Here is a 16532-nt window from a genome sequence, read left to right as displayed (position 1 = left end):
TACAGGGTGTAGCGTGATTCGTCAATCCGTAACACAGGTTTTCAAGTGTCCACGTCCGAATGTGCACCATCTTTGTGCCACTGAATACTATGATGCATGTTAATTCTGGTAATGTGGTCCTACTATGGAAACCAATGTTGTAAGCCTCGATATTGAATGTTTTTGTTCACATTCGTGCTCTAGTCGATGCTAGAGACTTCGCATTTAATGTATCGGCCAATGAATGGCGCTTTTTAAATATTATCCTTTGTAGCATCCTGCGGTTACGTTCGATGATTGTGGTGAGCCGTCCACTGCGGTAACACTTGCAGTTGACTCCCTGTGCTTCCATCTCAGTATGGTATCACTGATTTTTGACCTGGGATGGCCTAATTTGTCAACAGTAGGCCTAGAACTTGGCATCCTCTCACAGCACCTCTTTTAAACAGTTCAGTTCCCTTCTCTCAGCCATTTCACCCAGACACAATTGCACTGACTTGGAAGTATCATGTTCCTCCAGTTTATAGCGGCTACAAATATGTGACTCGTTACATGGCACGATGCACCTTGCCCATGGGGGTGTCCATGATCATCTTTCATCTTCCAATCAGTGTGTATGTTATATATATATATATATAACATACATACATACATACATACATAGACTGATTGGATTAGCTCACACCTTTTATTCCCATATAGGGAGTAGGCGAGGCCGTTTTATCCCTATGTAGCTTTTGGAGACTGAGGGGTTAAGTTCATTCTCCAACGGTAGCCAGTCAGAGATAACTGGCCCAAGGCTGGCACTAATTACACATGGCATCTGATAAAGAGAGGCGGCTGACAAGTGCTGCCATCTCGTGGTCCAGTATCATAACTATATTTACTGTGTGAACAGAGTGCAGGTTCTACGGTCGATTTTCTTGAGTTTACGAAATGAAAAACCCGAGTTTCCGGAATAACCCCCCCCCCACCCCTGGCCTGAGCCAGAGATCTAACTCGGGAACTGGGTGAAAAAAGGCTTAGTAAAAGTTCCTCTAGTCGGCGACTAGAATTGAACTACGATGCTCTTTCTGTGGGTGATCTAGCGCTATGGATTGCAAACGCCACTTCTACTGTGCTGCCATTTCACCTGGACTCAGTTTTAATGACTTGGGAGCATCTTATTCCTCCACTTTATACCGGCTACAAACAAATGACTCATTACCTTGCACAGTCAACCTTGGCAGCTTGTGTATGGGGTGCCCTTTGACTTATTTCCAAACAGTTTAGATCGTTATAGTTTCGATTCTAGTGTGCTGAATCTAGAGGACATTTTTCTAGGACTTTCTTTGTCCATTTCCCGAGTTAGCCAGTCAGTCTAATAGTGTAAAGCAGGTTCTCCCGAAACTTGCGTGTTTTAACCCATATCTCAAACAGGGGCGCGCCGGCCATATGTGCAATGTGTGCGACGCACACAGGCGCCAGGATAGTAAAGGCGCCAAAGAGGAAGAAATACTTAAAAAAAGCGTTTTTTTTAAAGTGATTTTTTTATTGGAGGGGGGGATAGGGGCGCCAACTAAAGTTTTGCACACAGGCGCCGGACACTATTGCGCGTCCCTGATCTCAAAGATCGACTGTAGAACTCATAGTATTAATAATACGGGTATGGGTTAGTGTCACGAAATGCGGCAGCTGCCTGCAGTACTTTATTTTTTCTGAAAAGCTTTGGTTCATTGATAGCGTCATTTCACTATGTGAAGGCTTGAGGGGGTGCCTTCTTTATTCAAAAAGTTTTGATTTAAGGATCCCTCCGCCTACTCCATCTATGGAATAAAAAGCGTCGGAGGATTTATTTATATCGATTTAATTTCGCTACTTGGAGTTTTTCCACGGAGAATAATGAATGCCACCAGAAGGTGGCATTCATTAAACTTCATGTCTCGATATACGTGTTTGTGAGTGTTTGCAATTGTTGAAGTGTTGTGATATTGTTTCAAGTGTTTTGTATTAAAATCAGTATAGTTAAAAAATTTAACCATGGTGTTAGCCGACCTAGGAAGAAAAATTACTTCTGCATTGCGGTCACTTAGCAATGCTACAATTATAAATAAAGAGGTAAGATTTAAATATACCAGATGATATCACCTGTTCATGTGCTCTACAGTATGGGACCTTAGATTTTCATAATTCATTCGGTTATATAGCTGTGCTTCAAAAAGAGTGCTGGTAGAGATATAGTTTGCATTTAATATTTTGCTTTTCGATTGTATTTATTCTTAGTTCATGTTTGTCATTTCATGGTAGTATGAATAGGGATGTATACAGAAATATGGATTAACAGCCTATGGGGATAGTCATAAATGAAGGCAAGTCAGATTTCTCTGCGTACCAGTTAGCATCTACTGGTGTATAAGTCTGATCTTCAGAACGGACTTTGCGTGTGTATTGCCAAAGCTACTTCCTTGGCTTTCATCTTCCTCTGTTTTCATTTGTTCCTCTGTATAATTTGGATTGGCTGTCTGATAAGTATCAGCAGGTTATGTATGGGGGAGCGATAATCCCAGAAGAGGGGCTTAAATTGTGATGTACAGTTTGCAGATGATGCGAAGTTAGGGAGAGTTATGAGAAGTACAGCAGATGTTGTAGCCTTGCAAGAAGATCTGAATAGACTTTCTGAATGGGTGTGTGGGGATGTGATTTCAGTGTGCGGGAGCAAAGATGGGCTGCATGGTATAAGATTGGTGGGGGATATTTTAGTGGAGGTTGAGGAGATGAAAGATCTGGGGTGATGGTGGATATGAACCTGAAATTATGGGAACATTTTGCTAAAAATGTGAGGACAACACAGCAGATTATGTCAGTGATGCAGAGAAGACTTACATGTAGAACTAAGGATGTCATTATTCCATTGTACCCCCTCCCCCAGTATATATATATATATATATATATATACACACATAAAACTAAGTCTAAAAAAAGTATAAATAAATATATGTCACTAAACAGAAAAATACGCATATATATATATATATATATGGTATGTGTAGTACACACATACCACAAAACAAAAAAAATGAGCACACACACATGCATGCACATACACCACAAAAAAAGTGTTCATGTATTATCTGCAAGCATTGCAGATAATACATATTACAATTGAACATTGGATTACTGGTGGGAGTTCCAATCATTATTTCCAGAAATTTTTGAAATTTTTAGAGCATTATTCTGATTAAGACTTGGTTGATTACAAAGAGCTTCATAAATATTTTTTTAAAGTCTCAAATTTGAAAGGATTTGAGAAGAATTTTTGTGTTGTCCTATAGGATCCTGTGGCCTAAAAGAAATTCATTGATCTGAAAGACGAGATTTCTTAGCATGGAGAAATCGATGTAATGCATTCTGATTGTTGGATGTCTATAGTACGACCACTCTGACCAACACATGAGAGATTGCAGGACCAAGGAATCTGGTGCTCGCTCAGGTGAGCTAAGAAAGCAGTCTGTTTTTAGTAGAAGACAGGATAATGGAAAAATCTTGTTTACTGTCTTAAAGGCTGTTTGGAATTCAGTTTTTTTTTTTAAACTTTTGGGACATATTCAGAAATGCCTTTTCTGCAAGGAATGGAAATTCTCTTGGTATCAGATTGTTAGTGGGAGAATAATTATAATTTTGATGGAAAATATCCATTCAAAGTCATGTGGTCTTTTATAGACTGTAATTCTAGTCTGAGAGTGCCCTTAGAAGAACAGATGATATGTGCCCTGTTGGCAAGAGCACTGACCATTCAGAGTTTTGTGATGGGTGTTGCATAGTTATGGAGAGTGAATCATCCAATGGGTGCTGGCTTCTTATAAATAGAACACAGATCCATCCATTTTACTCCCAGTGAATCCAAGAAAGGAAGAACTCCATTATTTTCTTTTAATGTGAATTTTATTCTAGGGAAAAGGTTGTTAATTTTATTTAATGCTAGCCTGGTTGGCCGAATGGTTAGCATTCTGCTCTCCAGTCAACAGAGTGGGCTCAAATCCCACCATGGCATGGATGTTTGTGATTGTCTTTAGGTGGAAGATGAATTTCACCACTCGGTGAGACCATCATCATGCTTATTGGAGGCCTGAAGTGGTTGAAAAAGTTCTATGTTTGGTTTCTATCACAGGATTTTTGGACCATAAAAATAAATGAAAAAAATTACAAAAATATATAAAAATTGACAAAAATGAAAAAAAAAAAAAAAAAAAATCCTTAGTCGACCCATGGTACAAATGTACTATAGGTTTAGCAGTAACCTTTCGTGGGTGATAACTATATATATATATATATATATATATATATAAAAAATGTTTAAAAAATTGAGTATCGTCAAATAGCAAACACATCAACTTGAGAGTGAAAATCTTTTCCCTAGAATAAAATTTGCATTAGAAAAAGAAAATAATAGACTTACTTCATCCTTTCATGGATTCACTGATTAAAGAAAGAAATGTTTGGCTCTCTTGGCTTTTCAGTAGATAAAAACCACTGGGAGATATATTCTCCATGACTATATACTATCCTTCAAAGAACTTGGAATTGCAGAGACTTTTGCCCACAGAGCACATATCTGTTCTTCTGAGCATACTCTGTAATCTAAGAGTTGTCCTCAGAAGAATAATCTATATATAAAACAAAAAAAAAATGATGAATAGATATTATCCATTCAAATTACAACATATAATTGGAAAATTATTCTCTAAGAAAAATTAGCCTATCAACTTATACCAAGAAAATTTCCATTCCTTACATAAAAGGTACTTTTGAATACATCTCAAAAAAAAAAAAAAAAAAAAAAAATTGAATTTTATATAACCTTCAAACCAAAAAACAAGTTTTTTCCACTATCCTTTCTTCCTTCCACTAGAGATAAACTTCATCCTGGCCTACTCTGGAGTGTACCAAATTCCATGTTCTTAAAATCTCTTCTGTTTTGGCCAGATTGGTTTACTGTAGACATCAGATGATCAGAACATAAGGTTCCTTTTAGCCACAAGATCTTCTGAGACAACATAAAAATTTTTCACACAAGTCATTTTAAAGTTGAGACTTCAAAGTGCTACAGTTAATAAATCATTCTTAATCAGAATGATGCTCTAAAAATTTGTAAATTCTTGGAAGTGGCTTTGAATTCTCACTGATAATTCATTACTAACCTGTATGTATCTGCAATGCTTACGCTGTTTTTATTTTTTGGTGTGTGTGTGTGTGTGTGTGTGTATATTTTATGAAAAAAATTGAATGACTAGAACCGAGATTTAATTAAAAAGGTTTTAATATAAACACACTACTAGTTTCGGCCTGTAACAGCCTTCTTCAGGTGACATTATAAAAGAAAAAACACTAAACATTGAGGGTTAAAAGACTGTGAACAACATAGACAGTCTTTATACATAATTAGCATGAAAACGTTGTAGTTGTATTTGAAGCTGTTCTTTCATTTGTTGCATTGTTGGGAGAGTGCGTGCTTACTGCATCACGTGAACGCCAGTACATGATTACAGCTGAATGACTATCTGGGAGGTTGTAGCTTAAGTTGTTATTTAGATGAACAGGATTGAAGATGATTTCTCTCGATTCCACAATTTTTCTCTCTATTTCGTCACTGCAATGGAAGATGTTTGTAGATTTTTCCCAGCAGACTTTGTGACTTTGGTTATCATCATTAGGATTAGCCGAGAAGAGGATATGACTTGATAATGCACTTGCTCGCTGTCTCTTGTAAGTAATGTCTCTCATGTGTTCTTCCATACGCATTTCGACAGATTTGTCTGTCTGCCCGAAATAAGGAATATCGCAGTCAAATAATATTTTATATACGTCAGGGTATTTGAGTTGATGATGACAAGGTTTTGGGTGGCTAATTAAGGAACGGATCTTTGGAAGTGGAGTGAACAAGGTTCTGATATTGTATTTTTTTAGAACTTTTGCTAATTTATGTGAAACAGTACTTATGTAAGGAATAGATATATTGCTTTTGAATCTATTTGTTTCTTCTGAGTGATGCCTGGGAGGATTAAGAAGGAATTTGTTAATGATTTTCTTGGAATATCCATTAACTTCGAAAGAAGTTTTCAGATGGTTTATTTCTGTAAGCAGTTCATTTGGATCATTAAGAAGAGAACGGGCTCTATGTCCCAAGGTGGAAATTATTCCACGCTTATGAGGAGGGAAATGATGGGACTGACTGTGCAGATCCCATCATTTCCCTCCTCATTTGAGATTTGAGCATAGTCCAGATGTGGTCTGATCAGGACCTTATACAGTGGAATCACTAAAAATTTTTTTTCTGTTGATTAATGTTAGTCTTAATATTGCAGCACTCCTCTGATTTGTCTTAACCACCTTTGTCCGTTAAATTCCCATGCCCATTAAATTTCAAATTTCGATCCACCATAACCCCAAGATCCTGTGCTTCAACTTCCTCCAGCATATTTCCACATATAGTGTATGCAATATCCCATCTCCAGTTCTCGAAACTCAAAACCTTACATTTAGCACTATTAACCTGGCATCCCCATTCATCTGCTCACATTTTCAGCTTATTCAGATCCTCCTGAAGAGCCACTACATCAGCACTATTCTCAATAACCTTCTTCAACTTCACATCATTTGCAAACAGTTGAATATCTCCTTGAATTTCAGTAACAATATCATTGATATAAAGGTTGAAAGGATTGAGAAAGAAGAAATATGTTGACAATTTTCTTAGACAGCTGGAGGTTGAAGTTGTTGGGAAACATTAATAAGGAAGGCTGTTCCAGAAGACAGGGGTAGATTAAATAAATGAGGAAGAGGAGAAGCAGATTCAATGTGTTTGCAGTTGTACTAAAAACAGATGTTGGTAGCTGCTGCTCTTGTTTTAACAGGCCCAACAGCAAGAATGTTTGCCAATTCACTGAAGCAGTGACCATGGAGGTACTTGCAGAAGAGACAGAGCTGGAACCTTGCATCTGTGAGATGCAAGGTTCCAGCTCTGTGAGGGTGAAGTGAGCCTTTAAGGGAAGGATCCTCTATTAGCCAAATTTCTCTCCTCTGGATAGTGTCAATTCCACTGATCCTTAAGATAGGTGGAATTGGGATTTGTATAGGATTAGTAGCTGGTAAAATGCCTAACTGCCTAGTTTTTAGAGGCTGAGGAAGTTATTGATGTGATCTGTTTGTCCCAAGAGAAGCTGGAGGTAAATTTCAGTCCAAGGAGAAATAGCTCATCCTGTCTAGTGATGTGTGTATTACTGAGGATAAGGGAAGGTGAGCTAAGATCCCTTTTTTTTTTGAGAGAAAAGGCAAAACTTGGTGGCATTGAAGGTGACCAGATTATCCTTCTCCCATTGGAAGATGGTATGGAGATTAGTGTTTAAGGCACTGGTTGCAGATGATCCTGATGTTAGGGATGTCTAGGAACTACATGGTTTGTCAGAGGAGTAGGATGAATGGAGATTGCTATCATTGGCAAAGCTAGATAGGATTTGTAGGAGAGTAGGTCATTCATGTATAAGAAAAAGAGGGTAGGTGGTAGAATGGAGCGATGAGGCACTAATGCATTGGTGACAAAACTTGAAGAGAGGATTCTGTCCACCATGACATACAATGAACCACCAGAGAGAAAGTTGGCTATCCAGTTACAGAGGATGGCAAGTAGAGTGAAGGAGGTCAATTTAGAAAGCAGGCCTTGATGGCAAACACAATTGAAAGTCCTGGAAATGTCAAGGTCGACATCTCGCATTTCTTTGAACCTTTCCATGGCATGTGTCCAGTGGTGGATGATGTAGACTAAGAGATCAGTTGTGGATCTTAATTGGCAGAACTACTGGTGGTTGCTAATTAACTCGCAAGCTTCTAGTCAGTGAAGAATTTGACTCTTGATAACCTTTTCCATTATTTTGGAGAGGATTGAAGTAATGGCAGTTGGGCGATAGGCTTTTGTCTCCCTTTTTTGGAATGGGTTGGATATATGCTTGCATCCATGATATGAGGTAGGTGCCAGCTGATTATGGATTTGAAGAGAAGATAGAGGACAGGTGTTAGCAGCACTAGAGTACAATGTTTGAGTGCAACAGGAGAGATGCCATCAGGGCAGATGACTTTGTACTGTTCAAGTTGTATAATATTCTTTTTATGTGTTTTTGGCAAAAGACCACAGGAAGCATATAGTGCTAAGTTGCTGGCATGAAAGAGATGATTTCCATTTGTCATCTGTGTAGGAGTTAGAGGAAAAGAGTGATGCCAGGAAGTCAGCCTTTTCCTCAGGTGCTGTAACAGTGCTGCCATCTGAATGGGAGACAGATGGAAGTGCAGGTGAGCAGAAGTTGACCCAATGGCTTTTGCAAGGGAATAGAAGGCATGGCTTCCATTTGGACACAAGGGAAGTTTTCTGCTCTTGGTCTTTATGAAATTGAATTTGCTGATAGTTGCTTACATTTATTGTGTGCTTCCACATTGGCTGAGTCTGAAGCTGGAATTCTTAATGCAAGTCATCTGCAGTAAGCTGAGTTTTTTCCCTTCAACTGCTACATTTGTTGAACCAGAACAAGAATTTTGGATGGAATGAGGGATTACTTCATGCCAGTGTGGATGATTTCTCTGACTCAGTGCAGGTATCTGGGTCAGAACAGTGGAATCAATAGCCATTTCATGGAAAAGAATAGTAGTAGTAGTTCTGGAAGTCATCCCACTTGACACCTTTATAGTGCCAAGAAACATGAGTTTGGGTGTTGTCAGAGAAGGGGTGTTCTGTGAGACTGAAAACTTTCACAAGATTGAGGTTTGAGTTGCTGAGAAGAGAAGTAATCTCTACAGTGTGTCTGTAAGGAGAACTAGTTTTAAAAAAAAAAAAAAAAGGGTATCGGGAAAGAGGAGGGGATTATTGGGAATTCGGGTTGGTAGATGTGTGATTTGCTTTAGATCATAACTTATAGCAAAAACTTCTGCATCACATCTAGATTGATTGGTAGTGTTGGAGAAGTGGAACCAGTTGGAGTTATGGACCATGGTCATCTAGGAAGATGACCTTGCAGTTTGGATAGATGGATTGAAGATAGTAGAGATTTATGGAGAGGAAAGTGTAGAGGTTGGAGTGGTTTTCAGAGTTAGGAGACTGGTAAATGCAGCAATGAATTTTACTAAGTGGGACAAGGAAACCTTCAGCCAGCAAAGGTTGAGAGAGAGTAGGGGATTCTTAATTTGTCATTCTTTAGCAGGTAATGTCAGAAAGCACAAAGGCATAGGCGCCACCTTTCTGGTGAAGAGTATAATTTGGGCATTGAAGGTGAAATGTGGTTGATGTAGCTGCAATTTGTTTGGATGTGTGTAAGCGGTGATGAACGTCATTTATGTTAGAATAAAGCAGGTAATAAGTTATACAACGTTAAAAAACAGAGTGAAATTAATGATAAAGTGGACAATAATGATGTTGAAAAATAGAATCTAATTAACAGTAAGGTGGCAAGCCAGATTAATGGCAAACAAGTGCATGTGGCTGGTGATAAAATAGTGAGAATGATTGATAGCAAAAAAGGATACAAGATTTGAAAGCTGAGTTGGTGAAGATGAGGCAGATGCAAAGTGAAATGAAGAGAATAGGAGATATGTTTGGAAGATCGAAGAAGACGAAAAGAAATGATGTGGTATGAAAATGGTAATAAAAGACCTGTGAGTGCCATTGCTTGGCCATTCAATTATTAGAGGTGTGGTAAATGAGAAGATGCATAAGTTTGTTTTCCTGGAGGTAAAATGAGTAGAGTGATTGAGGCATTGGATATGAGGACTAAGCAAGCAAAGGAGTTGGTTGTGGTAGTAGGGACAAATGACTTGGCTGGGAAAAAGGAGAATGTAAAATTTGATATCAGGAAGTCGTTGAGAAGGATAAAAGATAATAGTGTGATAGGAAAAATAGTCAGTGTGTTGCCCAGATATGACAGTGATGAGATGAGGCAGAGAGCAAGAATTATGAATGATATGTTAGCAGTAATGTGTGAAGAGAATGGAGTGAAGTTTGTTAATGTGCGGAATGAGTTTGAAAGAAGAATTGTACTGTATAAGAGTGATGGATTGCATTTGCATGGTTTGGCATTAGTCATTTGGAGAGACTACTGCTGGAAGGTAGAGAAATGAGTGCAGAGAATGAATCTGATCAAGTAAGAAGCGATGTAAACAGTGGGAGAGTAAGGAAGGAGAGATTGAAGTGGTGCTTATGAATGAAGAGGTGGGTAGCATAAGTGTAGAGAATGGGAGAACAAGTGTACAGGGAGACTCAAGGTGGACAGAGGAACACAGCATGAGAAAGGTTGATGTGAATGTATATGTAGACAAAAGAGAAGGGGATGACCTGGGATGTAGGGAAAACAGTTAGATTTGAAGAAGGTTATGGGATGAGTAAGGAGAAAAAGAAATGGCTTGAGGAGAGTATGGAGAAATCACATCTAATAATAATCACATTAGAGGGGGCTCAACTAGTTCTAAGTGATGGTGGAGGAATGGGGGGGGGGGACCCCCATATGAATAAGTAACTTATAGCCCACACATGAACCTGTGGGTTAGTTATCTTGTGTGTGTGTTGGACTGATTAAAAAAAACAAACATATTTCTCCTTATAATTTATTTTTACTGGTCAAAAATCTACATAATCATCAGAAATTTCAACCCCCCCCCATGCTCCTCATTTCTGATTCTTTTCAGTACAGGGTCTTCACAGAATATAAGTGTTTTTAAATGCATATATTTTTCTAACTAAACAAGTAGTTACTGAATATTGTTATTTACCTACTCATTTTTTTTACCTATGTGCACTGCACACGTCCCATTCTAATGGAGGTTCTAAGATTTCTACAACAGAGAAAAGCAAGGAGAGAGAAAAAAAAAGTGTAAATACACTAGTTTAATAATATTTTATTATATGCCAGTAATAATAATTTTCTTAGTTTCATTGGTTAATATACTTACAGTGATATCTTGGTTGCATGACATTCAGACCACTGGTGCCTAGCTGGAGGTGGAAATTATTGGGAATATAGTAATTGAATTTTCATATCAAAAGCAGAACTGAGTCCTTGTTGGGAGAGTGTATTAACCTAACTTTTTAACTGTTTTTTTGAAAGTAATTCTTGGTTGGATTAAACTGATATTATGATAAATATACATGTTCATATGTGGGGAAATAGCAAAGAAATGAAGGAAGAAATCCTGTTCTAAATTAGCAGCATTAGTATCATTTTAGGCCTTTGTGGTCAAACAGCTCATCATGAAAGGTCCATCATTGCATCCCTTGCTTGATATCATTCAGTGTTAGTGTACACACTACTCTGTGGTATGGTAATGCATTCTACCCAGCCACCAGTCTCCTTAAAAATATAGGCCTTCATCACTTTCCATTGAGATGACTTTGTGTTGATCTTCCCTCCACCTCATCTCTCCAGTGATTTTTTTTTTTTCCTTCTTTTTTTCTGACATCCTATGCATTGAACATATCTGTGAAGAGTGTTCCAAATGCTTACTGAGTGGTTAGTATATCCATTTTCTGACCTACAAGTTGTGAGTTAAAATCCCACTTGCCACGAATGTCTGTGAATATTTTAGATGATTTCAAATGCAGACACGTTACTTGTTCATGAAAGTACAAACATTGCATTCATTTTGGAAATTATGGACTTTACAACCATGTTATAAATAACTTTTTAATTTCCTGACGTTTCACCCTTCATATCAAGGTCATCATCTGGAGTATATACAAATATACAAGGACAAGCTGAGTTACATTTCACACAGTAAGCTAAAGAAACAGTGATTTGATCACCGGTTATTTTACTGGCATGACCTCTAGTGAGAAAAAAAAAAGATACAGTTAAGATTAAAAATTAATTAAATATTTAGAAACTACATCAAAGCTAAATTCTATTTAAGATAACATGAGAGAAACATTCTTTCATATTGATAGTTTTCTTACAGTAACAATGATGTCCTATTTTTTTAACATGACAATTGTTATATTAGATTTAAGATTCTGGATTATCTAGTCCTGTTTATAGTTAGCTCTTAGGAAGAAAGGTTCTGTGGATAGAATATGTGCCTTCCATATGCTTAGGATTTTTAGACCATCATTATTTTTCAGATTGGAGTGGTTGATAAGAATCTCACAGGCTTCCTTAAATTTGCGTTCATACCATGTTTTGGTGTGATGTAAACAACTGGTGATTTTCCAGTCAATTCTATGTCTATTCTATGAAAATACAAAATTAATGATGGAAAAAACTCGCGTACAAAGATTATTTAATAGTATAATTTTTGCCTGTGTGTCACAGGCATCTTCATTACATATTAAGCTCAAATTAAACAATAAACTGACAATTCCAAAAAGCGCCACCTAAGTAGCTGGTGTAAGATAACTAAAAAGGTCAATAAATTTCTTAAAAAAAAAAAAATCAATAAAAAATTAGGAAAGATTAGCTGATTTGTAAAGTACTATCTCCATAAAGGGGATAGACACAAGCCGTCTGATCTGTTTAAGTTAGGAGAATGAAGTAGAGTTTCACATGTTTCTTTATAAAGGCGTTCCACGAGGAACTGAATTTTGTGAAGAACTCTTGTCTTTCTCCAATGAACTCTATGTCTAGTGAAGATGCCATGTTCTGCAAGTCCAGACTTTTCAGGTTTAAAGTATTCAATATAAGATTGGTGCTCTTCTAGCCAAATAGAGGCAGATCTTCCCGTTTGTCCGAAATAAGATAATCCACAAGAGCATGGAATCTGGTAGACACTTGGATAATTAAGATGTGGAAGCTTGTCCTTAGGAGAAGTGAGAAAGGTGGAGATTTTTCTAAACGGTCAAAAGGCAACAAAAATATACAGGAAAAAACCTTGCAGTACACCATTTGTCACTCTCTCCCTATACAACTTGCTGATGTCTATCAGCAAGTTGTATAGGGAGTGTGACAGTGTGATAGGGAGTGGGAGAGAGCGTGACATACAGAGAGTGATTTATATACAGTGACATGCAGATAGTGACTGTATAGGGAGAGAGTGACAAGTGGTGTGCTGCAAGGTTCTTTTATGTTGTAGGACCATTGTTATGTAACATGTTCACAATATAGTATGCTGAATATGAAAATAAAAAACCCAAGAGTGAGGAAGTAAGGTCAATATATGGTTTAATATTTTGGAGAGATGGGAGAAAGAGGATCGCAGTGTTGTAGTTGTTTTGTAGCCAATTCTCAATATATATAGATGAAAAGAGAAACAAAATTAGAAAAACACTTAAAATGTAAGCACTTATGATAATATATGATAATTGCAGGAGGATGACCTCATCTATAACTATTAAAATTCAGAGAAATAAATTTAAAAAAATAATTACTAATTCATTAAACACAGGAATGAGGAGTGTTACTTAGGATGCCTTCCCAAAATTGGGAAAGTTTTAAGATAGTTGTTCTTGTTGAAGTTTGGTCTGTGAATGTGGGCCTCACAACTTTCTTTATGTAGTCTTGCAAGTAAAAAATATCTTTTGTGTAGGATTTTAGATATTCCAATGAATTCCATGCCTAGTAGATAAGTCGTTGCTGGCCAAACCAGATTTATCAGACTTGTGAAGTAAAATATAATCTTGTTCTTCTAGATGAATCTGAGATGAATGACCCATCTGCCTATAATAACAAAGGCTGCATGAGCATAGGATACTGTAAACTCCAGGATGAGAAAGCAGAGGATATTCATCTTTTGGAGAGTCTGTCTATTATGGAATTTCATCTCCAAACTTGCTGGAAAGAAACTTTAGATTGATTTAGCAAAGAAGCCTCGCAGTTCTTTTCGACACTCCCTTTACATATGGCATGCAAATTTTAGAAACCTCTTCTAGAGGAGGATTTGGATGAACATAGTTTATGTGCACAGTGAACCAAAGTTTGCAATTTGATATTCTGTAAATTGCCAAAAGCAGTGCCTTTGTTTAACAGATCTCTGGCTTACCATTTCTCTAATGTTTTTGTAACGCATTCACAAGGATGTTGTGACATTGTGCTTCATTGGGAAAAACCTCAGGAACATGAGTAATCTTTATAAGTACTTTTCAGCTGAATGCGAATTAGCTGGTCTTACACAGAGATGATAGGGTTTTTTCATTCAGCAAAACAGACTGGAGAACACACACTATTTACAGATTCACTACACTGTCCCTTTAGTTGCTTTGACTGTAATTGCAGTCAATTCAGCCAAGTCCTTTTCTCTTTCACTAGACTTGTGTTCTATTCCTAAACAACTACTCTAGTTCCTTTGTCACTACTGAAACAGAAACTGGTCAAGTTTTAATGACTGTTCTGGATTCTTAGTTAAGCAGCAGCACCATTTTCTCCCTCCTGTGAGGCTTAAGCATATTGTTAATTCTTTTGTATATTTCTTTAAGTGGTGATATTCCACTAGTTCTACTGCCTTATTTATATCTCAAACACACAGTCTCTCATTTTCCTTATCATTCATATTAGATTTATTTTCCTCTATCATGAAATACACTGCTAAAATCATTGAACATTTTTACTCTTTTGCCTCCTGGTATCACCTTAAGTTCATCCTCAGCAACTAATGTTATTCTGCCATATGTTTCATCATTGCTAGTACTGGTTGCACAAGTTAAATAAAAAAAAAAAAACCTCTCCAAAGTATTGCACTTCACAGTTTTGCTGGCAATTTTTTGACAATAATTTCTCCTTCCTCACTCCAACTTACCCGTGTTTTATACTTGTACATTTGCTGATTATTCCTCTTTCTCTTCTACTTTATTTTCTTCTACAGAAGAAAATACAGTAGAAGAGAAATGCCTGTTCTGTTTATCTTCCTAACTCGAGGAATACATTCATTATTATTTCCATATGGTTTGGAACAGACTCAGAAGCACTATTATTCTCCTATTTCCTCATGCCATGATGCCTTTGTGTTGCTTCTTGATTAATGAAATGGGATTATGAATCTTTCATAATCCTGTTTCATTCCATATATATCATATCCCTTTTTTCACTAGTGCATGTACTTGCCTAGCTTCCTCCCATAGTAGAACACAGAATATATCCAATATTGCCTGCTCATCACATTGCTGGCAGTATTGGAGATATTGTTTACTTTTATATCCTTGGATGCTATCACCAAGTCACAACTCACATTGCATTTGATTCTTTTGTCATATGCTGTATTAAATAATAGTTTTTAAGTAATTCTAGAAATTGACTTTCTCTGTTATATGCCCTTCTCTGTTTCCATTCCTATGTTGCCATGGTGAAAATCTTTCATAATAATTACTCTCTACCTATTTGGTCATACTTTCCTAGTTATAGTCATCTTCATCATTATTCCCTGGGTTATACAAGCATAAGTCCATTATATATTATATCATATCAACAGCTCTACTTCATACCATAAAGAAGTGGAAAACCGTATAGGCTTTTCTTCCAAAGTGAAGAACCAAGAAAGCTATTCTCTCTGTTTCTTGATTTTTCATTCTAGTATGACACTTTATTCTGCTATTATTATTATTATTACTACCCCAAAGACCCCAAGACTCATCTGGGAGGTTCTTTTATTACACACACACAGCTCATCATACCATGCCTTGAACACATTCAAACTCCTTGCAGACACCATACACCCAGGCAAGGCATTCCAATCATTTACAACTCTGCATGAAAAAAACCTGCCTCTCACTCCCCTACTCACACCCTCTTTATACAGTTTCCAGGGATGACCTCTGGTTCTCCCCTGATCTCCCACTATTTTGATATTGGGAGATCCAGCATTGATCCTATAACAACCCCTTACCAACTTGTAGGTCTCTATCATCTCCCCTCTTCCTCCTGTCCACCAGACTCTGCAAATTACATCTCAATCTTTCCTCATTCCAGAGGTCAGAAACTCAACATTCCAGAGGTCAGAAACTACCTTAGTCAATCACCTTTGGACCCTTTCCAACATCTCTTCATCCTTCTGAAAACCATGTGACCAAATCTGGGCACAATAGTCCATGTGTGGCCTAATCAAAGCCTTATACAACGGAACAAGAATCTCCCTACTTCTACATATCAGTGTCCTCCGCATCATTCCCAGAAGCCTTTGTGTTGTCTTCACAATTTTGGTTATGTGTCCCCTAAATTTCAGATCCTTATCCACTATCACTATAATATATAGTATTGATATTATTTATTTTTTCAGCCTTTGTCTTTGCAAAAAATTGCATATCTATCATTCATGATTGTTCAGTTAGTTTTCTGCTGTTTTCCTTCAGTAACAAGCAGTTTTATTTTAGAACAAACAGAATACTGAAACTTTTTTTTTTTTTAATTTCAGTTTTTCTTGTGATTTTATGTCATTGTTTTAAACTCCCTCTTTTAATCTGCTGAAGTTCAACACATGCATGGTTATAATTTATATTAAATAATAGATATATTAATATTTCCCATGTTTTTCTGCTTTTGGTATCTGTTTAATATATCAGTTTATTAATAAGGTTTTTGCTAACCAGTTTGCAAAACACATGATTCAGTTTCTAAAACCTGTAT

At 37.0% G+C, this 16532-nt stretch overlaps 1 protein-coding gene across 1 annotated transcript in view; it reads left to right on the top strand.

The window, feature by feature from the left end:
- Window positions 1-1828: 1828 nt before the first annotated feature.
- Srp54k (signal recognition particle 54k) overlaps window positions 1829-16532 on the top strand; it is a 197087-nt gene continuing 182383 nt past the window's right edge. The window contains exon 1 of the mRNA XM_090399586.1: window positions 1829-2076. Within this exon, the coding sequence (XP_090255712.1) occupies window positions 1999-2076 (78 nt within the window). The 5' untranslated portion in view covers window positions 1829-1998. The remainder of the gene's footprint in view (window positions 2077-16532) is intronic.

The sequence above is a fragment of the Typopeltis vanoorti genome, chromosome 10, assembly GCF_054136105.1.
Source record: "Typopeltis vanoorti isolate ZY-2024b chromosome 10, IOZ_Tvanoo_1.0, whole genome shotgun sequence".
NCBI classification, from domain to species: domain Eukaryota; kingdom Metazoa; phylum Arthropoda; class Arachnida; order Uropygi; family Thelyphonidae; genus Typopeltis; species Typopeltis vanoorti.
The sequence above is the reverse complement of the archived record's forward strand: the minus strand, read 5'-3'. Positions and strand labels throughout refer to the sequence as shown.